This window comes from Aphanomyces astaci, assembly GCF_000520075.1.
Source record: "Aphanomyces astaci strain APO3 unplaced genomic scaffold supercont1.7, whole genome shotgun sequence".
Classification (NCBI taxonomy): Eukaryota; Oomycota; class Saprolegniomycetes; order Saprolegniales; family Verrucalvaceae; genus Aphanomyces; species Aphanomyces astaci.
The window spans coordinates 276,709-297,260 of record NW_009798270.1 but is presented as its reverse complement, the minus strand read 5'-3'; the positions used below and the strand labels follow the sequence as shown (position 1 = coordinate 297,260).

General features: G+C 50.0%; 10 protein-coding genes across 12 annotated transcripts; 5 read left to right on the top strand and 5 right to left on the bottom strand.

Moving 5' to 3' along the window:
• Positions 1-185: 185 nt before the first annotated feature.
• Positions 186-662, bottom strand: H257_04056 (hypothetical protein; the record flags this gene model as incomplete). The annotated part of the gene is made up of 2 exons (XM_009828428.1): positions 186-280; positions 422-662. 2 exons carry the CDS (start codon positions 660-662, stop codon positions 186-188), a joined length of 336 nt encoding a protein of 111 aa, XP_009826730.1.
• Positions 663-1,909: 1,247 nt separating this feature from the next.
• On the top strand, positions 1,910-3,257 carry H257_04055 (hypothetical protein; the record flags this gene model as incomplete). The annotated part of the gene is made up of 1 exon (XM_009828427.1): positions 1,910-3,257. The coding sequence occupies one exon, from the start codon at positions 1,910-1,912 to the stop codon at positions 3,188-3,190; it is 1,281 nt and encodes a 426-aa protein (XP_009826729.1). The 3' UTR covers positions 3,191-3,257.
• Positions 3,258-4,198: 941 nt separating this feature from the next.
• Positions 4,199-5,444, top strand: H257_04054 (hypothetical protein). The gene has a single exon (XM_009828426.1). The coding sequence runs from the start codon at positions 4,299-4,301 to the stop codon at positions 5,313-5,315; it is 1,017 nt and encodes a 338-aa protein (XP_009826728.1). The 5' UTR covers positions 4,199-4,298; the 3' UTR covers positions 5,316-5,444.
• Positions 5,445-5,563: 119 nt separating this feature from the next.
• Positions 5,564-7,659, top strand: H257_04053 (hypothetical protein). The gene is made up of 4 exons (XM_009828425.1): positions 5,564-6,123; positions 6,178-6,329; positions 6,396-6,502; positions 6,838-7,659. Exons 1-4 carry the CDS (start codon positions 5,623-5,625, stop codon positions 7,521-7,523), a joined length of 1,446 nt encoding a protein of 481 aa, XP_009826727.1. The 5' UTR covers positions 5,564-5,622; the 3' UTR covers positions 7,524-7,659.
• Positions 7,660-8,512: 853 nt separating this feature from the next.
• Positions 8,513-10,798, bottom strand: H257_04052. 2 transcript variants are annotated; one of them, XM_009828423.1, is made up of 6 exons: positions 9,825-10,798; positions 9,632-9,771; positions 9,101-9,573; positions 8,875-8,992; positions 8,718-8,813; positions 8,513-8,632 (listed from the first exon to the last, which is right to left on the bottom strand). In XM_009828423.1, the coding sequence occupies exons 1-6, from the start codon at positions 10,785-10,787 to the stop codon at positions 8,545-8,547; spliced, it is 1,878 nt and encodes a 625-aa protein (XP_009826725.1). In that variant the 5' UTR covers positions 10,788-10,798; the 3' UTR covers positions 8,513-8,544. The 2 variants fall into 2 exon arrangements, with proteins under 2 accessions (XP_009826725.1, XP_009826726.1); XM_009828424.1 differs by having other exon boundaries at positions 8,875-9,573.
• A 411-nt stretch (positions 10,799-11,209) lies between these two features.
• H257_04051 (hypothetical protein) lies at positions 11,210-11,903 on the bottom strand. Its single transcript, XM_009828422.1, has one exon. The coding sequence runs from the start codon at positions 11,873-11,875 to the stop codon at positions 11,381-11,383; it is 495 nt and encodes a 164-aa protein (XP_009826724.1). The 5' UTR covers positions 11,876-11,903; the 3' UTR covers positions 11,210-11,380.
• A 166-nt stretch (positions 11,904-12,069) lies between these two features.
• Positions 12,070-12,844, top strand: H257_04050 (hypothetical protein). The gene is made up of 2 exons (XM_009828421.1): positions 12,070-12,238; positions 12,291-12,844. The coding sequence occupies exons 1-2, from the start codon at positions 12,086-12,088 to the stop codon at positions 12,822-12,824; spliced, it is 687 nt and encodes a 228-aa protein (XP_009826723.1). The 5' UTR covers positions 12,070-12,085; the 3' UTR covers positions 12,825-12,844.
• Positions 12,845-16,916: 4,072 nt separating this feature from the next.
• H257_04048 (hypothetical protein) lies at positions 16,917-18,034 on the top strand (the record flags this gene model as incomplete). The annotated part of the gene is made up of 1 exon (XM_009828419.1): positions 16,917-18,034. One exon carries the CDS (start codon positions 16,917-16,919, stop codon positions 17,268-17,270), a length of 354 nt encoding a protein of 117 aa, XP_009826721.1. The 3' UTR covers positions 17,271-18,034.
• H257_04049 (hypothetical protein) lies at positions 17,221-18,032 on the bottom strand. Its single transcript, XM_009828420.1, has one exon. It carries the CDS (start codon positions 18,008-18,010, stop codon positions 17,492-17,494), a length of 519 nt encoding a protein of 172 aa, XP_009826722.1. The 5' UTR covers positions 18,011-18,032; the 3' UTR covers positions 17,221-17,491.
• A 212-nt stretch (positions 18,035-18,246) lies between the features above and the next one.
• H257_04047 lies at positions 18,247-20,503 on the bottom strand. 2 transcript variants are annotated; one of them, XM_009828417.1, is made up of 4 exons: positions 19,599-20,503; positions 19,418-19,540; positions 18,769-18,920; positions 18,247-18,697 (listed from the first exon to the last, which is right to left on the bottom strand). In XM_009828417.1, the coding sequence occupies exons 1-4, from the start codon at positions 20,467-20,469 to the stop codon at positions 18,365-18,367; spliced, it is 1,479 nt and encodes a 492-aa protein (XP_009826719.1). In that variant the 5' UTR covers positions 20,470-20,503; the 3' UTR covers positions 18,247-18,364. The 2 variants fall into 2 exon arrangements, with proteins under 2 accessions (XP_009826719.1, XP_009826720.1); XM_009828418.1 differs by having other exon boundaries at positions 18,247-18,920.
• Between the last annotated feature and the right edge of the window lie 49 nt (positions 20,504-20,552).

The following is a 20,552-nucleotide window of genomic DNA, read 5'->3' as shown; positions in this document are numbered from 1 at the left end:
GCCAACCAACACGCTCCCCGTCACGCATCAGTCGTTGCACGTCCACCGTGTTTGGTTTACGAAGGTGCCTGTCCTTGTAGAGCGCCAGAACACCATCATAGAACTTTCGAAGGGCTTGGCGCATTGTGCTTTCACCAATTCGATATCTATATATTATATTTGATACATTTTGTAAACACAAATATTTAGTACCTGTCGTCCAAGTCGTCGAGCGAACACCCCGTTGCAAGGTATCGGACACACGCAGCAACCTTTTGCAAAGATGAGAAACCATTTCGTCCTAACATATATCAAGTGACTGGATGCAATGTTTTTTTTATATATGAATATGTTCGACCTGTGACGTCAGGCTTCTGTTGAAAATATGGATCATGTTGCGCAAGATCGTGTGCGATTTGAAGGAAAAGGCTCTTTCACATACGAAATCGTCGTCTAAAATGGCTGGCGTCGTACGTTGGCACTGGGTTGAAGTAATCCGCCATCAACAGCTTGTCGTACTGTGCACGATTGCGTTCTATGTTGGGCCTCTTGCCTCGGCGGGAGCCTTGGCGCCATCGCCGTGAATGATCGCTCGCAGCTGACATGTTACGAAGGATCAGGGCGATGACAAAGTCGTCATCGCCACTGCTTTCGCTGTCGCTGAGAAATGCAGGGTACTCCATTTGGTGGCCAGAGTCACCGAACAAGTTGTTGGTGCGAAACAAATGTGACTTCAGTAAAGTGCACTCCAGTAAGGCCAGTAAATGTCTTATCCGAACAAATTATGCGGATAATGAGGTCGATTTTACTGGTGCCGGTGCAGATGCTCTAAGCCTTTTTACGCTTTCTCAACAAATAAAACGATTTATACGAACTTTCAACTAACGTTATGATGATATAGAAGAATGAATGCGCTACACCATGCATGCTATCTTTGTAGGATTTGACGTATGCTTCACCAAGTTATTGCTGGTAAGAGTCAGATTTGTGAGTTTTTAAAAGATCAGTAGATGGCCTACCGGTAGTTTAGCCTTAATGAATACACTGTACATATAAACAGTGAGATTAGTAATTCTATTGTCAATATGAAACGTATTCACTAGAGTTTATATGAAATTAAATAAGTTTCGTTATGAATAGTGTTTCGGGCCATTCTCTGATATTGGGCAAGCTACTGGTGTTTTACGTTAATAGTACTCCAGAGTACTCCAGAGTACTACAGTACGTAGTACAAAGCTTAGTACATTATTTGGCATTTGTCACATCAAGAAAAAAAGATGCGGTATAAATTTCTAGACCCAGCTTATCGAATTTCGCCGCCGAATCAAATCACGAATCGACGCTATTGGCTAATTAAATTTTGAATGGACCTGATTGGCTCTTAAACAAAAGACAAGTATATTCAGCCAATCAGAGTTCCAGCGAGAGTCAATATTGAACAGAAAAAACCATGCAAAATTTGAAGTTTATATTGTGAATTTCCTTCAGATTTCCTGAATACTAGTATGCCCGTTTGCTGAACCTCGCTGCAAACCTCGCCGCGACATTCGATTAGCTACCAAATAATCCTCAGAAAAGACCTTGAAAATAGAAAGAGTATTTTAGCCAATCCACGACAAGTACTTTCATAAAATCCAATGAAATGTCGCGGCAATGTTCAGTGGTACGGAAATTCGTACAGTAAGCTTAGCTTCAGAAATACTACTATCGACTAAAAGAATTCCTCCAATCAAGATGGCGTATTTCGACCTCTCAACGTCGATTGGCTAAACTATTTCCAATGTGCGATCCAAAAGAACGCTTCAACTGTTTGAATCCGCCGTCGGAGTACAAGCCGCCGGAGCACAAGCTGCTGGAACACAAGCCGCCGGAGAGGCAGACTGCACGGCCAAAGCTTGATCATTGATAGATAACTTTCAAGAGCAATAGCATGCCCCCAGAGATCATCCACCGCATCGCATCCTTCCTGTCGGATGGTCAGAGCTTCGTCAACTACGTCGACGCCCTGAATGGAACAGACACCCTTGGCGGCTTGGAACCGTTCACAAAGCTCACTGGCACGATCGCACCAAACGACCTCTGGCCCGAGCTGCATTTAAGAGCTCATCATGGTGCCCTCCTTCTCCAAGTCACCGCGGCCATCGCCCCATATTTCTCCATCGTGCACATGCATGACATGTACGATTTGAGCGCATTTCACGGTTGCCCCAGCTCATCCTCGCTCGGCATTCGCATCGAGCGATGCCCTAGTGCATCGGAAGTCAAGGTACCGCTGTCGGAATGGTACAATCAACTTGCTCGATTGCCAGTGGCAGCATTGGCATGGGAAGAACGAAGCGGTCGGGCGTGTCCTGACCAAGTCGAGTGTCTCTTAGCCACGTTGCCTCGACTTCCAGCTCTGCAATCCCTTGACCTCAATGGTGCCATCGTACCGTCTGTCGACGTCATTTTCGAATTCATTGCATCGTCGCATGCACTGGTTGAGCTAAGCATGCGAAGCCTGTCTTTGCCTGACCTCGTGGACGGCGTCTTTTCACGGCCTACCATCACCGCAATTGGAATGACGCATCTCGTGCATTGGCTCCAACGACAACCAGTCCGACACTTAAGCCTCAGCCAATGGCACATCGATGCGCCCATCGCCTTGGTCCTGGCTTTCCATCGAGCGTTGTGGTCGTCGACATTAACACGCTTGGTCGTTCGAGATTCACGGGTGCCACACCTGGATTTGCATGTCTTTGCCAATCCATTGGCCATGAGCGAACTGGAGCTGTCGGGATGCGGGCTCGAAGGTGCTGACATCGTCGCATTGTCCAAAGGGTTGCGGCATTCCCGCGTGACCAAACTCGTATTAAGCCACAACCACATCAACCGTGGGATCCCAGCACTCGCCGCGGCCCTGCCGACGGCCCACCACCTCCATACTTTGGTGCTATCCTCGTGTGCACTTTTTGACGACGCCATACCGTCCCTAGTACAAAGTTTGGCCAGCTGCACCGTTACCGCGCTGAACTTGAGCTGCAATGCGATCAGTGCCCATGGAGCAAGTTTGATCGTGCACGCCATGATGTCCAAGGCTGACGGTCGCGGTGACACGAGGCGTGGCAAACTGGTGCTCATGTTACATGGAAATTCACGGATCGCAGACGATACACGACAGCACCTCCGGGACGTCACGTCCGCCTGCACCCATTTAAAGTTGTTTGTGTGATCGTTGGAGTACTTAAGTCTCCCGCCATGGTCGCGGGGTGTTGTGAAATGACGATCATATCGTGCCATGACGTGTTACATGTTCAATCTGAGGGTTAGGCCAGCGCTCGTTACCCTCTAACTAGTTACTAGTAACTTATGGTCGACCGACTCACAAATCAACCCAATCCAGTAGTAGTACAGTTCACACAGGCCCGACTATCCTTGGTCTAGCTATGTAACGTTACTATTTTAATAGTAACGACTTCGTACTACATATTAAAATAGTACGAAGTACTCTGGAAAACTAGAAGTACTATTAATACGAAGTAGTACTCAATATAATACAGTAATATAACGTTATTGGCCAAAATCCTCAGAGAGTAAGTATCTCCTAAACATAACGATACTGCGTCTGGCACATGCGGGGTGTCGTAAACATAACGATACTGCGCCTGGCACAAGCGTGGTGTCAACAAGGCAGAAATCTCGCCATTGCGAGTTTAATGCCGCAATTCAAAGCCTGCGAGACGCCAATGCAGTTCGTTGGACAAAAATTTGTGATTGATGTGGATGAGGCGACATACATTCTAGCATGTGCCGCTTGGTTGTCCGAAATTTCAAGGGTACTGTATAAGGGAATTATTTCCTGAAGCGTTTGGATGCAATAAATGAAGCGTTTGGATGCAATAAATCGACTATCATCAGAATTCAAATGCTCTCATGGTACAGTAACTTATCTCAATCATACCACCGCCTTCCTTTCGAGAATTGAGCTGGCTACAAGTAGCCGAAAGTACGGGGTATGCCTAGGAGAGCTTTTGCGTACTGGAGTAATCCATACGAATGTGATTGCTTCGTTACCAAGTGCACTTCGAAGTATGGCACTGCTAGCGTCATTGGTGCATGCGCATGCGTAGTGTGTAAGCATATGAGAGGCCTGCGCTAAGCTAAGCTTAACGTTAAACGTTATTGCATTGACACGATGCATGTGCAGGTTGCCCTCTATACAGTGGATTTCCTTTAGAAAGTCCATCAAGGTTATCCGGATATCTTGACCTATGATCTTTGTTCTGTTCTTCTAAATCGGACGAGTCGCCAATCTGTTCATTCCGAAAAGGGGACGTGCCATGGCAGCAGCTCCATCGTCGTCGTTCGTTGACAGGTACCGCCTCGTTCAGGAGAGCGTCCTGGATATGAGCTTGTCGGACATTGACATCGTCCTCCTCGGCGGCGACAATGACGACCACTTATCGTCGTCGTTGTCGAGAAGCACCACAATGGCCGTGGAGCAGTGCATGATTTGCCTGGATACCACCACGGATATCGTGCGTAGTGCAGAGAAGCGACGTTCGACGATGGAAGTGAACAGGCCCACTGTCGACATGGACCTGTACGAAGAAGACATTGGCCGGTGTGCCGCGTGCCCCGCCGTCTATTGCTTTCCGTGTTTCCGCGAATACATCCGTCACAAGGTTATCAACGGCGAAGTCCGCGCAAACCAACTCGTATGTCCTGGTGCGTGTCGTTTGTCCCTCACAAAGCGAACGTTGCGCCACAACATGTCGGACATCACGTACCAAAAGTACGTCGATTTTCTCGAGATGCAGCAGCAGGTGTTGCAGGGCGCCCGGTATTGCCCTCGCCCCGAGTGCGGCCAAGTGCTGTCCAACACATCCGCCAAGAAGAACAACAACCGCCGCGTCTACTGCACCGCATGTGAGAAGGAATCGTGCTTCAAGTGCGGGTCCGACTTCCATCCGATTCCCATGTGTGGCGACCGCAATTACAGCTCTTGGTGTCGCAACAACCACGTCCAAGCGTGTCCAAATTGCACGTGGGCGATCGAAAAGACTGGTGGATGCAAACACATGTCGTGCACGCGCTGCTCGTTCGAGTTCTGCTGGTACTGCCATCAAGACTGGTCGACCCACAGCAAGGTCAAGTGCTACCCACTTGCCTACATTCGGTCGAAACACAGGTACTTTGGGCGCACGGTGCCCGTTCGACTCGTGACCAAGACCGTTTTTGCGGGCGTTGCGGCCGGGGCGGTCGTCGCGGGCACTGGCGTTGTGTTGGCAGTGCTACCTCCTGTACTGCTATGGCACTGTGGTGTCTACGTCAAGGACAAGATCACAGGCCACTAGGATGTTTGAATCATATGAAACGTAACGGTCGGTTTATCCGGATGTTTTGGCCGTTCGAGAGCAGCAAGGGTCGCCTGTCTGAACATTATTTCTAGTGTTCAGAACGGCCAAATCTGATAGATATGCAAAATGAAACGTTAGTACGTTTTGATTGGATGCATTTGCATATAGGTAAATTGATTGGTTAAAATACAACAAGAATGCGATTTGATTGGCTCTCAAAGATCCGGATACAACACGCCATAGTCAACGAAGTCAGTTGCTTCGCTCTACCGTTCAAGTGCCGCCGCCGCCGCCGTCGACGACGATGCTGCAAACCTTCAGGGCAGTTGCCGCATTCCGATGGAAGGGCCAAATGATCGGGTACTGGTTGATCTACCTCTCACAAGGAGCGTTCCTCGGCGCCCTAGGCCCTGCGCTACAAGAAATGTCGTACCAAGGAAATGCCGTGTCGAGCTACAATCCAGCGTTTGCGTGGCATGCGCTGGGGTCAATTCTGTCGGTTGGTTTCTTGGCAGAAGTGTTGGTCCAAGCCTGTTTGAGTTCCATCCTTGGCCGGACAGGTCTCCACATCATGCTGGGCACGATGTCCATCTTACTCACTGCGTGGTACGTGTGTCTGCCGTGGGTCAACCAATGGGGCGGGTCGGAGTGGGCGTCGTGCTTCTTCTTCGTCAAGGGCGTCATCGTCGCCATCGTGAACGTCACCATCAACAAATGCGCCGCGTGGACCACCGCCGGCAACGAAGCGACCACGCGCCGCGTCGTCAACTCGTTGAACGGGGCGTTCGCCGTCGGTACTGTGCTGGTACGTGTAGGGATTCCTTGCTCGTTTCATGTCCTTACATGCTTTTTCGTGCAGGGTCCAATTCTTGGAATCATCCAGCGCCAAGCCAAGCTCGAGCTCGAGTACCTCTTCATCATGGTCGGGTCGCTCACGCTCTTGGCCGCCTTCTTCATCTACTTGACCGATTGTCCGTATCCGTCGGGCGAAGAATCGGCTTCCCTTCTTGGGTACGATGTATCATCGTCCTTATCCCAAACTCGTCTGTATACATATCCCATTCATTCCTGCATTAGATTTGAAGAAGATTTGCGCAGTGTGCCGCCCGTGCTGCCGAGTCCGATCTCGGGCAGTGTCTTTTTGCATGTCAAGCACGACTTGGGCGCAGCCAACCTCAACCCAGGTCTGTCTCCAACTCGTTTTCAGGGGTGCTATATATTGTCTTTCGTTTACTCCAAATTTGGCTGACTTTTATGCTGATTCGCCAAATATATCGATTGATTCTTTGTACTGATATATTTTGGTTGTGAAAAAGTGTCCTGTGGTGATGGGTATCACACTAATTGAATCACACACTAATTTGACTTTGATGGTGGTTTCCTGCAATCTGATTGGCTAAATAGATTCTTTTGCCGATTCTTGTGTAAATTTATTTGTGTTTCGATTCATTCTCGCTCCGATTTAGAATAAACAAAAGTCAATATATATATATATATATATCTCACAACGTCGTTTTAGACTCGTACGACCCCGAAGCCAACTTTATCGTGCTGCTCGTGATGATCATTGCGACCTTGTTCTACGGCATCCAGATGGGTCTCGCGGCCTTCTTGTTTCAGTACTTGGAGTTTGTCATGGCGCTCGGGTACGGCGCCAACCTGCACTCGATCTGCTGCAGCATTATGTGTGTATTTTGGCTGGCGCTGGCACTGTCGTACTCGCTGTTCACGTCGTGCCTGTTTGAGCACATGAAGAGTCTCGGGTGGCTCTTCTTCCTCAACGTGCTGTGCGTGGTCACGATGGCGGGGGTGATTTTCGGCCAGAACCTCTTTGGCCCCAACTACGTTGTCGCAGCTCTCACATTCCACCTCGTGCTCTTTGCCGTGTTCATCTCACCGCTGTTCACGGCTACCATCCAGGGCCTGACCAATGTTGTCAACCCAGACCTCCTCGCCCGCGTGTCGTCGCTGCTTGTGTTTGGCTGCTTTTGCGGCGAAGCCTTCATCCCGGTGCTCATGGGGTTCTTCATGGGCGACTACTCGGGCTCGGGGTTTGGCGCTGGCACCATTGTGTACATCACGTTTGCACTCACCATCACCATGATGACAACCACGGGGTGGTTCTGGTACTCGGTCGTGACCAAACAGCAAGTCGTCGATGGCGTCGGCGCCGCCGCCCCGTCGCCTGCCAAGCCGCTCAAGTAGCCACGTGTTGACTGGGAAGAAAATTAATATGTTTTACCGATTTTTCACAGCGGTCTGTCTCTACAATTAAACATATTGTCGCAATTTCATTGTCAATTGTTGAAATAATTATTAATATTGTCGATTTAAATTTGCCAACATTCCTTGGTTCGTTCAATTGAGCACAAATAGAGCTGAGACATCTGATTGGCCAGTATCCACCTCGCCCTTTCTGGTAGAAAATCGAAAATGGGTTGTAGCCAATCAGCGACAAGTAATATCGGATTGACCAATGGGAGAGATTGGTGCTCGATTCGGTTGGCGAGATTCGATTGAACAGGGTCCGGAAATTCATACCGAATCTCCAATAGTAACGTGACTATTAATAGTACTACGTAGTATGTGACTATTAATAGTATGTGACACGTGGATACACAAGGTAAAATATTGTTGGCGGTACAGTGAAGTTCGATTTATTAAGTACTGTATTGAAGGGGGTTGATTTCCTCGAACCACGACACAAGAATCATTGGTACTGTATTATGTAGTTGCCAGTGAAATATTTTCTGTATTTAATTGTCTATTACTGTATTGTATTGATGACTATTTTCCCCATAATCCTCTGGTCTCTACAGTTAGTACTTGCCCTAGATTGAACGTATATATACACTCAATCTATGGAGATTTTGCTTTTAGAAGTGGATTCGGATTGAACAGTACTTTGTTTCGAAAGTGCAGGGTTATAAATAGTGTACATACCGTAGATAGTACTACTAATACTAGTACTTTACGTAGTAGTGAATCGTGATCGGGTTTTCGTGTCGCTCGCTGTAGTGTGCTAACAGTTACATGGGCACTGACGCCACTTGCTTGTCGTAGTCCTGTACCCTTCGCCCGCCCGGTTCCTACAAGCAGGCTACTGTAGCTCGCCATCATCGCCAACTCTTTGCAAACTACTTGTGCAATACGTATGCCCTTTCACGTTGCTTGTGGTGAGCTCAATTTTAAAAGTTCATAATTGTGCACAACTGTGTCTTTCATGTTAGCCAAACATAACGTCCACTTGGTCCGATAGCTGAGATACAGCGGACGACGGAGACGACACTGCTGCTTCTGCGGTCGCCAACCGACTAACAGAAAACGAACGGATTTAGTTGTCCAAACCAGTGTAAGGTTTGTATTATTACGAGTGTATGTGGGAATAGAAGGTTGTACCTGTTGAACTCGGCAGCATCCACGGACAACATGGTCGCATCAAGCACCAAAATGAATTCGATGGCGCTGCGCAAGTTGACAAAACAGTAGCCGGCTCTACGCACCAAAAATATGTATAAAGAAAAAATATATATATATTATTCTAGGCACGCCTTACTTGGACATGAGATCGGCGGGGTTTCTGTACGCGGCAATGTATTCGGCATTCGACACCAAATTCGGCACTTGCGAGTGCAGCACCAAGTAGATGAACACGGGTAAAAAGTCGTCGGCTCCTGCTCCGTCCCCAGTTTTCAACACACAAATCAAAACATTAAAAAAAAATCACATTGTCACACATTTCAAACGACGAAAAAGCGATCATCGCGATGATGCTTATGTACCTGGTCGGCTCAACGCGTCGCCGCCCCGCGCGAGATTGAGGACGCTGAAGATAATGCTGCAGCAGCGCACGATGCAGTTAATCTTGTCACCGGGGGATCGGCAGTCGTTGATCCGGCGCAGCTCGTCCTGCGCGATGCTCCACACGACTTCGTTGCGCATGCTCGGCTTAATGTCCAGCATGTCGGGCGTCACGACCTGGGCCAGCACGTGCATCCGCCGCGAGAGCGCTGCGTCCTCGGCCTTCCACACGGCGCTCGAGGGCAGTCGGTGCAGCGGCACGTCGGCCAGCTTGTCCATGACGTACTTTTCAATGCCGTCGCGGGCGTGGCGCAAGGTGCGCTCGGGCGCGTGCCGCCACGCCGGATGTGACGCCAGCGTGTCATCGATCGATCGAAAGAAGTCTTCGCATCGCGGCTGGAACGACTCGTGGCCGTAAAAGATGTAGTCGACAAAATGCGCCGACGTGGGGGGGCTACAGAAAGAACACACAAGTGAGCTACAGGGGAGGATAATGATAAAGGCGCGTATACCAGCCGTCTCCACGGGGACCGAGCACCGACCCGACGAACCGGCGGATACACTCGACAATGTCCTTGGAGCCAGGTAGGCTGAGCCGTTCCAAGAACGCCGAGTACGACAGTTCTTCCACTTCGTCACTGTTTTGCATGTCCTATTCGCAAAGGAATGATCCATCCATCTCGAACGACCATGTATACAACGTACTGCTCGTTGTTTGAGGTTGGCTTGGAACTGGCTGCTATTGTTGCTGTTGTTGCTGGTGTCCGTAATGTCGTCCAAGCCGGCAAAGAGCGGATCGGAGAGCCGCCGCGTGGGCGTACCGCCCCCTGCTTCGTGCTGCTGCTCGGACGACGACGACGACTCGTGGCTTAGCAGCCCAAAGTCACTGACGCTCAAACGTCTGCTGCTGTGTCGTCGGACGGCGGGGCGGAGGAAGCCAGACGTGTTTGCGTATGCTGGCACTACCGGAGCCGGTGGAGCTGGGCCAGTACTCGTGTCGGCATACAGGAGTTGATCCAGGGCCGAGTTGAGGGCGGCCAATTCGGTTGTCGCGCTGTTGGCAGTCGCACTGGTGGCGTTGGATGTGGCCGTTGTGGTGTCGTGGAACGTGTCCAGCACGGTGCCGACGCTGGTAGCATCGAACCCCATTGTGTCCAAGTGGCCCAGCAGCATTTCCTTCGCTGTTCGCTTGAGACAAGGAGGCGGGGTCGTGGACTGCATGGAAGACTCCCGAAGGGCAGAGTACTGCAGCAGTTGAGCCTCAGACGACGACATGTTGGTCGTGGCATAGATCGCTGCAATCGCCTCGTCCTGCTGCTCCACCGCCACCAAGAGCAGGTCGTAGCGCTCGCGCAATTGGAACAGTTCCATGTCGCGCGCCTTCAATGCCCCCTGCAGGTCTTGCACTTGGCTACGAAGGAAATACAGCTCTTCCGGCGTGGCGGCTTTGCCCTCAACCACATGGTTAACGTTCTTGCGAACAACATCCGCGTCGTCGTCTTCCTGGTTGTCGTCCGACGAGTCTGTGGACACCCGGTCCAACTCGATCTCCTCGCTCTTGATAATTGCAACCTCCTTCCCACCATGTACCGATGCTGCTGCTGTCTCCTTTTGTCGCCGTCGCCGCATCAACGACACTTCATTCATCTCAGGTTGCATGTCTGCCATGATGATGGAATAATTGTTAGATCCACTTGGAGTAACAACTCGTCTTATTGGACATTTTTGTAACGGGTAACTGTCGCTTGCTGAGTTCTCGAACAATGGGAATAAAAATAGTATACCAATTCCAAGTTGTCCACCACGACAATTAAAATATTATGCGATATTCGAACGACAGTCCAACCTCCACATGACCAAAGCAACTGGGGCGACGGACGTCCTTGCATGCAGAACCAAGGCATGTGTTCCCTTCATGCTTTCCATGAGCATAATACGATGCCGCCTACCCTTGGCTTCCAGCCAGGGTACAGTAGCGGGAGTCGAGAAGTGGCTTCAATGACAGGCGCTTGCCGACGTACACAGCAAGAATCCTGGTGTACATGTCTCTCGAAGAACGGCACGTACACGTGAGTGCTGAGGTGATTTGATGGGATTTGGTTTTGATTCATATGCATAATGTCGTTGGAGCGCAGGACTTTGGCTCACTAGTGTACTACCGGTAGTGTGCTGTCAAGATGCCATGCAAGTGTCGCCACTGCGACCAACAAAGACCTCAGTCTTGGCATGCTTGATACACAATGGAAACAATCACAAATTGATTAAGGCCGTGTGGCGGGAGGTTCGTCGCCGACAGTGTACGTGTTGGGCAAAAACACCGCCGCCCCTGCTGCGCCACCTTTCCAACCGAGCATGGGCGAGTCGCACACCATGCCTTCCGACTTGCGACCGCCGACAGTCGCTTTCTTCACTTCGATATCGTCGCCATCGATAGACACGATGGAACCAGCGGTAGCCACAACGATGTACCTCGTCTCGCCGTCGTCCACGCGGGCGTTTGTTACGATGGTTAGCCCTTCCGCGCCATCGGCGTCCACTTGAACCTTTACCGCCCGCAGCTTAGTCTTGGGAATGGCTTCCACAGACACGACTCGTGCGATCTTGTACCCTGCGAACCGACTCACACTGGATGCTGCCGGTCGTGGCTCCTCACATGCCACGCACTCGACTTCATCGGCGGCGTTATCTTGCTCGCATTCCACGCAGATCCATTCCTTGGCCATGCTTGAGCAAAAATACGATTGTAAAATTTCCATAACAAATTCATGTTATAACAAATTAAATAACGAAACTGTTATAATCCATACTTGTTGGGAATAATGGTTGTTATAATGCAAGAACAATACGGTTATAATCCATATTTGTTGGGATTAATGGTTACTATAATGCATTATTCGACCTCTCTTAAATGCGTAATTCTTGTTTATGTACGAGTTGACTCAGCTTTGTTGTTTCAGTGGTGCAAGATGGACATGGACTTGAATGTGGTGAAGGGTCACGTGCAATCGTGTGCGAGCGCCGTGGACGCATTGCTTGCCGAGGTCAATGTGCTGCGGAAGATTATTTACAAGAACACGAGCCAGCACCGTCGTGCCAACTACTTCCAATACCTTGTGCATGTACGAACAACGCGATGACCTCCATGAATCGACGAACTCTTGGCGCATGTAGGTAAAACGGCTACACCGTGGCATGAAAGCGGACAAGACCAAGCACATGATCAAGGCAACCCTTCATCTCTTGGATGTGTTGCAAGTCAAAGACACAAATATGCATCATGTGTCGTGGAAAGTGTTGGGCGGAGACTGCAAGACGAACGTGGATACTGTGTTGCGCCAACTGCTGGCGCTCATCGATACGTGTGTGGAAGCTATGGAAGCTGAGAAAAAGGCGTACACCGCACTGGGCATGCAGTACGCCATGACGTTCTTCATGCCGTTCTGCGTCGTGGCCACAAGTCTCGTCGGACGACTGTACACGCTCCATCAAACGCTTCTCGTTCGCTTTGTCGAAGCGCACCATGCCATCACACTGGCGTACCTGGCTCAAACGATATTGGCCAACCCTCTGTACGCCAGTACAGTCACCGCACAACTCGCCAGCTACCGACTGCCCCCACAAGTGGTCGCTGCCCTCGACATGACCTCGTCGCTGGAAGCCACGACCGCTCCACTCAACCAAGAGAACTCAGCAACTTCGTTTTAACTTATCAACACTATTCACGCTACTTTGTATTGAACTACTGTTCACTTCAAATACTCGAACCGCGTGGCTGTGTATTGTACCCATACAACCAAGGCTATTTACTGCATCTCATACTATTGATAGTCTACCGGCTCTTTTGATTTGTACTCGATACTATCCGATACTACTGTAGTACGGCATAAGGGCTATCGGGGTTTGCGATCACGTCGCAGTGAATACTCGTATCTTTGAAAGGACTATGTACAGTGCACTACTAGTACTGTACATACAAGTGCAATGTACAACAGGGACAGGACGATTCTGGATCTGGCATGATGAAAACAGTGTCCAGTAGGAATGAGGGACGTAGACGCTACAAGCCCGCGTGGGAGAACTCATGGATGAGTGCCTTCGTTGTAGTGTCGTGTATGTAGTACATGTGACGGCTTGAACATTTCAATTCGAAGACGATGGAAATATCTGACAGGTAGCACTGGTGGATGTCAGCCGATTTTCTCTCAGTGTATGCGGCATGGACAAGAGACGTTTGAGACACGATATCAAGGCCGGATAACGTCAAGAAGGTAATAGAAACAAGATCGCGCAAGTGCCGCTGCCACTGAACTATTGTCGAAAGAGCAAGAGCACACTGTCGACTTTGTGGGAGCTTTGCTGTAAAGCAACCATTCGCTAGACATACAGTAGTAGCGTTGCCTCTTCAAGCAATCGTGGCACAGTGCACGTAAAGTTACCATCATTCGCAAAATTGACCATGTTTAAGGGGTAGGGTTTTAATCAAGCCAATCAGAACATTGTGTTTGAATTTTCAACCAATCAACGACACAGATTCAATCGACTGCACATTCATCAAGTGTCTTCATTGATACAAACTGCATACTGGTGATTCGTGTCGACTTAATACAGTACTGTAGTATTCGATTTCTACTAGCCCTTCGTCTAGGATATGCATTACGGTATGTTACTAGTACTGTACAACACGGAGTAATCAGTGACAATAGTTGAATCTATCGTGCAGAAGTTTATTCTTTACGAGTTTCAGCTTATTCCATAACGTTTAACGTGGGTTGTACGGATTAACCGTCCAGTTGTGGCAACTCTGCAAGGCGCAGTTTTAACGGGGCACATACTTTTAAAAAATGCCTACCGAAAGGTCGCAAGGTTAGTTAGCACCAAGTATCACCAGGACTCCGGGCTTCCCCCTCGTAAGGATCCACTGACGCAAAGCTACCTTTGGATTGTAATCACTTTCCACATCGCCTGCAAATACACATTTCTTCCGGTGATTTTTCATTTCTAGCTTTTCATCTATTCGGCTGTCTTGTCGAGATTATTTCAGCTAAATGAGTTATCATATGGGGAATAGTGACTTGTTCAGACGAACCACTCGTGGGTTTACTCCGAAACTCTCTGTAAAAACGCCCCCGCAGTGGCACGTAGACCCCCCTTTCTCCACCATATCCCCCTCTACATCCTGTACGTACCCCCTTCTTATTAAGCAGAGTGACGACAACATAGGGGGCGAAATAAGACGACCACGAACCGCTCTCAGGTTGACGTCAGCACACCTCTATGATTTTATAGCACGTGTAAGTTTGTAACGTTAGGCACTCTCATTTCGTTAGTAAAGGGGAACACGCACCGGCCTGGTTATTGAAATAGCCTCTTAGCAAGACCTCGGAGCGTATTACCACCTGTCACTGAAGGTAGCGGCAAAGGAGCTTGACACGAGCGAAGCCGCACAATCCGCGCATGCCGGCACCGCCAAGTGGCCGTGCCATCAACTCGCAACGATCGGCCGACAAATTCGCTTCGTGGACGTCGTCCTCGCCATGGCCCATGGAGCCCAACACTGCTTCTCTCAACCATGTGGACTAAATTGTATGAGCACTGCCCTCGTCTTTCAATTTGCATATATTTACTTCTCCAACCGCGAGGTTAGATTTTAGTCAATACTGTATAACGTTAATAACGTTAGAGAGTACAGTAGTCTGCATGCCACTACTCCCCAAGTAAGGTTACTTCGATATTCTGACGTCTAATATCAACAAGGTTCACTAGCTCAGAAGTTCAGGTCATTCCAGTTTGGCGCTCGTTTCGACCACTTCACAATGAGTATGTTTGACAGAGTTATAAAGTACAACATCCTCTGGCCAGGACGAGTCTGGATGGCAAGGAGTAAGTAGTATCCGGTAGGAATGAGGGACGTAGACGCTACTGTACGGATGGCCACCAGTGAGCCCTCGTGGGAAAACTGAGTGCGGCGTAGTTCCGTCGTGTATGCAGTAAATGTGACGGCTTGAACATTTCATTTCGACGACGATGCAAATATTTGACAGGTATCGATGGGTGTGAACCGGTCGGTTATCACAATGTACGTGGCATGGGCAGAGACGTTTGAGACAATATATCAAGGCGCAGATAACGTCAAGTAGGCAATAGAAACAGATCACACAGGTGCCACTGAAACTATTGTCAAGGGAGTATACGTATACACCGTTGTTGTTGTGCATATTGCCCTTTGACAACGACACGGTGGCGATGCGTCTATGTAAGTACAACAATCGCGGCACTGTGCATACCAATCACAACGTATCATTCGCGCGAATTGACCATGTCAATGGGTTAGGGTTTGAGTCAAGCCAATCAGAACATTGTATTTGGTTCTTCAACCAATCAGAGACGCAGTTCCTGTCGACTACACATTCATCACATGTCACGTCACTGTGCCGTTTCCCTCATTGTTAACGTTATGAGCTTCATGCATGGAGATTCCCACCGACGCATTCAATATAGGACAGGGTACGCAGCAGTGAGAAGCCACTGACCTGGTACACCGGCAGGCCTACAGAGCCAGTACATCACCGTGTAGTATTTGACAATAACGTTAGCTCAGTCTTTCGTGCAGAAATTCGTTCATCACGGGTCTCAGGATATTCTACGACGTGGGATATAACACAGTCCAGTTGTAGCAACTCTACAGTGCTCAGTTATAAGGCGACAAGTGCTTCAAAAAATGCCTACCGAAAGGTCGCAGCATTAGTTAGCTGCAGTAGCCCCAGGGCTCCGTACTCAGGTGTGCTTCCCCCCTGGTAGGATTCCACTGCCGTATAGTTACCTGTCAATTGCAATCGACCGCCCTTTCACGTCGCAACGATAGCCCGGTGTAAGTTATGTACATTTCTTCCGGTGGTTCCGTTCCATCTCTAGCTTTGCAATTACGTTACCATCATTTCGCGTACCTTACTGTACGCAAAAGGTGATGTGTGTCTGCATGTAGAAAATGTTTCAGCATATGATTCATGGGTGCTACAGTATGTGTACTGCAATGAGTTAGCATACTTGTTCCGGCCAACAAGTCGTGAGTTGCCTCTGAATCTTTACGTACAAAGCACCACCCCCACAGTGGCATGCAGCCCCCCCTACTCCATCACATCCCCCCCGAACAATCCAGTAGGGAACCCCAGCGTAATGTCGGTTTACTAGTGGGTGGATATTATGAATACTAACGACAACCATGAATCATTCTCAGCATGAAAGAGCCACGATTTCCACGTCAACAGACCTCTTTGATTGCATAGCCTTGTACACCTTGTATGTACTACGAAGATCACACAGAGAAACATCCCTCTTTCTTGGAATAGCCTCTAGCAACCCTTATTCTGTTGATGAACCTGTTACAACAACTATCATGTCCGTCGATGAATGGTGACTTGCCTGACTGTCACGAGTAACGTCAAGCCACGCCTGGCTTGTCAGGTAAGGCCATGGCACGCGACGCTCTTCGTTGGAAATGCCTCTTTGATCCTTTCATCTTTGGCTTTGCAATGCCTGAGCCAGCCCCATCTTCAAAACTCGGTTGCCTTTATACGTCGTAATCAACATACTGTATACCAGTAGTATCGTGGTCTACAGTGCGATAATATTGTAGCCACTTTGACGTTTGGCGCTGGTTGTGACTTGTGGTCGTTGCCAAATTTCCAATTCGAACGTCAACCATCGTACGTGTACTCTTCGGTCCTCTTGTAGACTCTGAATGGAACTAACTATTCACTGTGCAATTTGCCGCGCACCCCCCACTCATCGACCGCCATCATGACTACGCCCCGCCAGTTCACCGCGCAGGAGCTTGGAGAGTACTACCACATGCCACTGAAGAAGGCAGCCAAGGAGCTTCAGACGTATGAAGCCGCACTGATCCGCGCATGCCGGCGGCACGATATCCCCAAGTGGCCATACCGACAACTCGCAAAGATCGATCGACAAATGCGCTTCATGGACGTCGTCCTGACGAAGCTTGGCGCAACCGACGATGCGGGCGCGTCGGACAAGACAACCGCGTGTCGCCAGAAGCTCGAAAGGAGCTATGCATCAGTCAAGGCAAACACCAGACAGCGCAAGGACACCATCGAGCACAAGCTACGGCTGTCATATATTTTGAACCCTTGAACGGTCGTACTAGTTTAGTGTCGTTTACTATATAATAAGACTATCATTTCCCCCTTAGAAGGTTGCGCATAACGTTCGTGCTTTCGTTGATGCTGCCACCACGTAAGGCCTTGGATCCCTCGAAGTACGGACACGTGTAGTGGTTCGCCGATTGATTTATATATATATATACAGCAGGGAAGGAAACGTGAGGAGTTCCTTCATCCAGCGACACGCGATAACTACGACGACGACGACGCCGCACCTTCGACGAACGACCGGATCGACTCGTGGAAGTCCGTCACGCCCTGCGCACTACGATCGAGTCGTGCTACTGTCATATGCTCGTCCATAGCGCATTGGATCTCGACGTTGCTCTTCTGAGGGGCGCCGCACGTGCACGAACGCTTGAGGTTGCCGCACTTGCTGCACTTGTAGTTGGCAGGCTGGTATGGACACACATGGCCTTTTTTCGGTTCGCCACATCGACTGCATCGGTAGTTGCCACGATTGAAGCTACTGCTGGTGTTGTTTGCGTGGTGTTGGCTGCTTCCCATGGCCGACGCCGACGGCGGGGAAGCCGCGACGTCGCTGCCTGTGTTGGTTCCAAAGCTGTTCATGTGCATACTCGCGACGTCGGTAGGGGCACCAGGTGGATTCATCATGAAGCCCATGTTGAAGTTCATTCCAGCAGCAGCATTTGGGTTCCCTGGACCACTTCCCATGAAGTATGGACCGCCGCCGCTACCTGCCGAGTTCATATCGCACAGCACACGATGATTTTGTCTGAAATACACTTGGCCGTTTGTTTCGACACTTATCGGCCGTTCCAGAGGGGGGAGGGCCATCAATTTAGTGGTAGATTTTGGCAGAATAGATGGGGGGGTGGGTTAAAAACCACCACTGAGAAACCTGTCACAGTTTATATGCACCCGTTCGAAACATTAAATTTCACAGGCTTCTCCAATCGTTTCAAGATGCTTTGGCACCATACCCATACAGTGTACATATGCCCATGCATCTCTATCGCGGCAGCTTCGCGGCTGCTGGGAATATGTGGTCCACACAGTCAAAACGTGAGTGTCAGAAATATACTAAGTCGTAGGCCAGAACAGTTAAGGACGAGTGATCTTTTGCGCAATCTCGCCCATGTCCTGGGTCAACTTGGTCGCGTTCTCGTCGATCCACAGCAGCGAGTTGTGATGCACGTTGAGCACCTTGAGGATCTGCGCAATGGGTTGATGCAGCTCATCAGTGTCATCTCCGCCGCCGGCCGCCTGCGACGACTGGTTGAGCCGCTCGATCGTTTCCTTGAGCGCGGTCGACATCATGTTGAGTTGCGTGTCAATGTCCACCGACAGTTGCAGCGTGGCCTCGCGTTCCAAGTCGGCGGCGTCGGGGATGAGCCGGTTCGATTCAAACATCTTGTCCACGCTCGATTCCAATTGCTAGTCGCCGTGGCCAATGATGACGTTATCCACACACTAAACACAAGGGCGTGATCAACCAACAGTTGTACCTCTAGCGTGGATTCGAGTTCAGTCTGGTATGACGTGATCGTGTCCAAGTTGGCATTCAGCTCCTTTTGGGCCACTTGCAACCGTCGCACGTCGATCGCCAATTCACCCAATTTCGTCTGGTTTTGCATCAGTTCCGTGTCCCAGTGACTCACTATGACATGCCACCACGTTGGAGAATGTATGTATATAATTGAATGGCAATGTCAAGTCGATTGTTTGAAATATTCAAGTGTGTCGGGTGCTCTCAATCGACATGAGCAGCAGAAGAAGCATCCAATCGGCAGACAATCGACCGACCAATCAAATCCCGATCACGAATCAAGTAGCCAATCAAATCCGACCAATTCCACATCGAATTAGTGCATGTCATAAATTAGTGTGACACTGGGTACAAAGAATCGATCGATACATTTGGCGAATCAGCGCCAAAGGTAGAATCGGCAGCCAATCAGAATCCATGAAATCATCAGTTCAACCAATCAACAGCTGACTAGTGTGGGACGACTTAAATTAGTGTGACGGTCACTTCAATTGGCTTTTTTTTACATACAAAATTCAGAACAATCAATCGATCGATGGATTTGGCAAAAAATCAGCACAAAGTCCAAATGTCCAAAAGACAAGATGTCATCCTGACACCATGCGTACCTCGCACCGCTTCGTTCGTGAACGCCGTCGCATGACTTTCCAATTGTTCGCTCCACATGTTGATAATGTCCTCGACGGTCTTGTCCATGTATTCCGCCGGCGGCTTGTCTTGGAGGGTCACAGCTACTAACCAATACATACATGTCTCTCAATACTTCATCTCTACCATGTTGGGGGATACCTGTGCCGGCGGCTCCACTGGTAGCGGCGGCTGCATCAGATGGCTGTGCAAACGACGATGTGGCGGGGGTGGTCGTAGACGGGGTAGCAGTGGCGCCTCCAAAACTGAACGAAGTGGCAGGCTTATCCGTTGACGAAGTAGCGGACTCGGTCGGCTTGGCGGCAGCACCCCCAAACGAAAAGGCCGTGGATGGCGCGGCGGCGGCGGCGGGAGTGGAAGTGGACCCGCCCAGAGAAAACGCGGGTGCCACAGTTTCTGTCGTCGACGCGGGAGTGGAGGAAATGCCAAACCCTGTCGCCGGTGCCGCAGGCGTTGACGTCGTGGTGGCGGCAGAAGGAGCAGCACTTCCACCAAATGCAAAACCAGTGGTCGACGGTGCGGCGGGAGTAGTCGATGGCGCGGCGGGAGTAGTCGCCGCAGGGGTGGTTTTCGACGAACCACCAAATGCAAAACCTGTGGTTGGAGCTGCTGGAGCTGCAGCAGGGGCGGCCCCGCCAAAGTTGAATGGTGTCGCGGCAGGGGTAGTTGTCGAAGTTGCGGCAGGAGCAGGTGCAGCACCTCCAAAAGAAAACCCTGTCGTGGCAGGGGCAGTTGTTGAAGCGGCAGGAGCAGCAGCCGCACCTCCGAATGCAAAACCTGTGGTCGCGGGGGCTGTCGTCGTGGCCGGAGCAGCCGGGGCACTGCTCGATGCACCAAATGAGAATCCCGTTGTTGGGGCTGTGGTGGACGAGGAGGGAGCCGCAGGTGCTCCACCAAAGGCGAAACCTGACGTAGGAGCGGTAGCAGGTGCTGCTGGCGCGGCACTGCCAAACGAAAATCCACTGGCAGACGCCCCGCCCGCCGCCGGTGCAGACCCAAAGTTAAAGCTCATGATGCTTGGTGCCAAAGTCTTGGAAATGGCCACGAGGCTGGAATTAAAATGTCTGTCGTTTTGTATGCAACCATGTCATTAAA

Bases quoted from the DNA above. Each gene is read 5' to 3' on its own strand.
- H257_04054 (XM_009828426.1), top strand. From the start codon at position 4,299: ATGGCAGCAGCTCCATCGTCGTCGTTCGTTGACAGGTACCGCCTCGTT.
- H257_04053 (XM_009828425.1), top strand. From the start codon at position 5,623: ATGCTGCAAACCTTCAGGGCAGTTGCCGCATTCCGATGGAAGGGCCAA. The intron at 6,330-6,395 runs GTACGATGTATC...TTCCTGCATTAG, and splicing joins GAATCGGCTTCCCTTCTTGG to ATTTGAAGAAGATTTGCGCA. The intron at 6,503-6,837 runs GTCTGTCTCCAA...ACGTCGTTTTAG, and splicing joins CGCAGCCAACCTCAACCCAG to ACTCGTACGACCCCGAAGCC.
- H257_04052 (XM_009828423.1), bottom strand. From the start codon at position 10,787: ATGGCAGACATGCAACCTGAGATGAATGAAGTGTCGTTGATGCGGCGA. The intron at 8,814-8,874 runs GTAAGGCGTGCC...TTTGGTGCGTAG, and splicing joins CCCGCCGATCTCATGTCCAA to AGCCGGCTACTGTTTTGTCA. The intron at 8,633-8,717 runs GTACAACCTTCT...GTTTTCTGTTAG, and splicing joins GATGCTGCCGAGTTCAACAG to TCGGTTGGCGACCGCAGAAG.
- H257_04051 (XM_009828422.1), bottom strand. From the start codon at position 11,875: ATGGAAATTTTACAATCGTATTTTTGCTCAAGCATGGCCAAGGAATGG.
- H257_04050 (XM_009828421.1), top strand. From the start codon at position 12,086: ATGGACATGGACTTGAATGTGGTGAAGGGTCACGTGCAATCGTGTGCG. The intron at 12,239-12,290 runs GTACGAACAACG...TGGCGCATGTAG, and splicing joins ACTTCCAATACCTTGTGCAT to GTAAAACGGCTACACCGTGG.
- H257_04049 (XM_009828420.1), bottom strand. From the start codon at position 18,010: ATGAACTCGGCAGGTAGCGGCGGCGGTCCATACTTCATGGGAAGTGGT.
- H257_04047 (XM_009828417.1), bottom strand. From the start codon at position 20,469: ATGAGCTTTAACTTTGGGTCTGCACCGGCGGCGGGCGGGGCGTCTGCC. The intron at 19,541-19,598 runs GTATCCCCCAAC...ATTGGTTAGTAG, and splicing joins CAGTGGAGCCGCCGGCACAG to CTGTGACCCTCCAAGACAAG. The intron at 18,698-18,768 runs GTACAACTGTTG...CACGGCGACTAG, and splicing joins AACTCGAATCCACGCTAGAG to CAATTGGAATCGAGCGTGGA.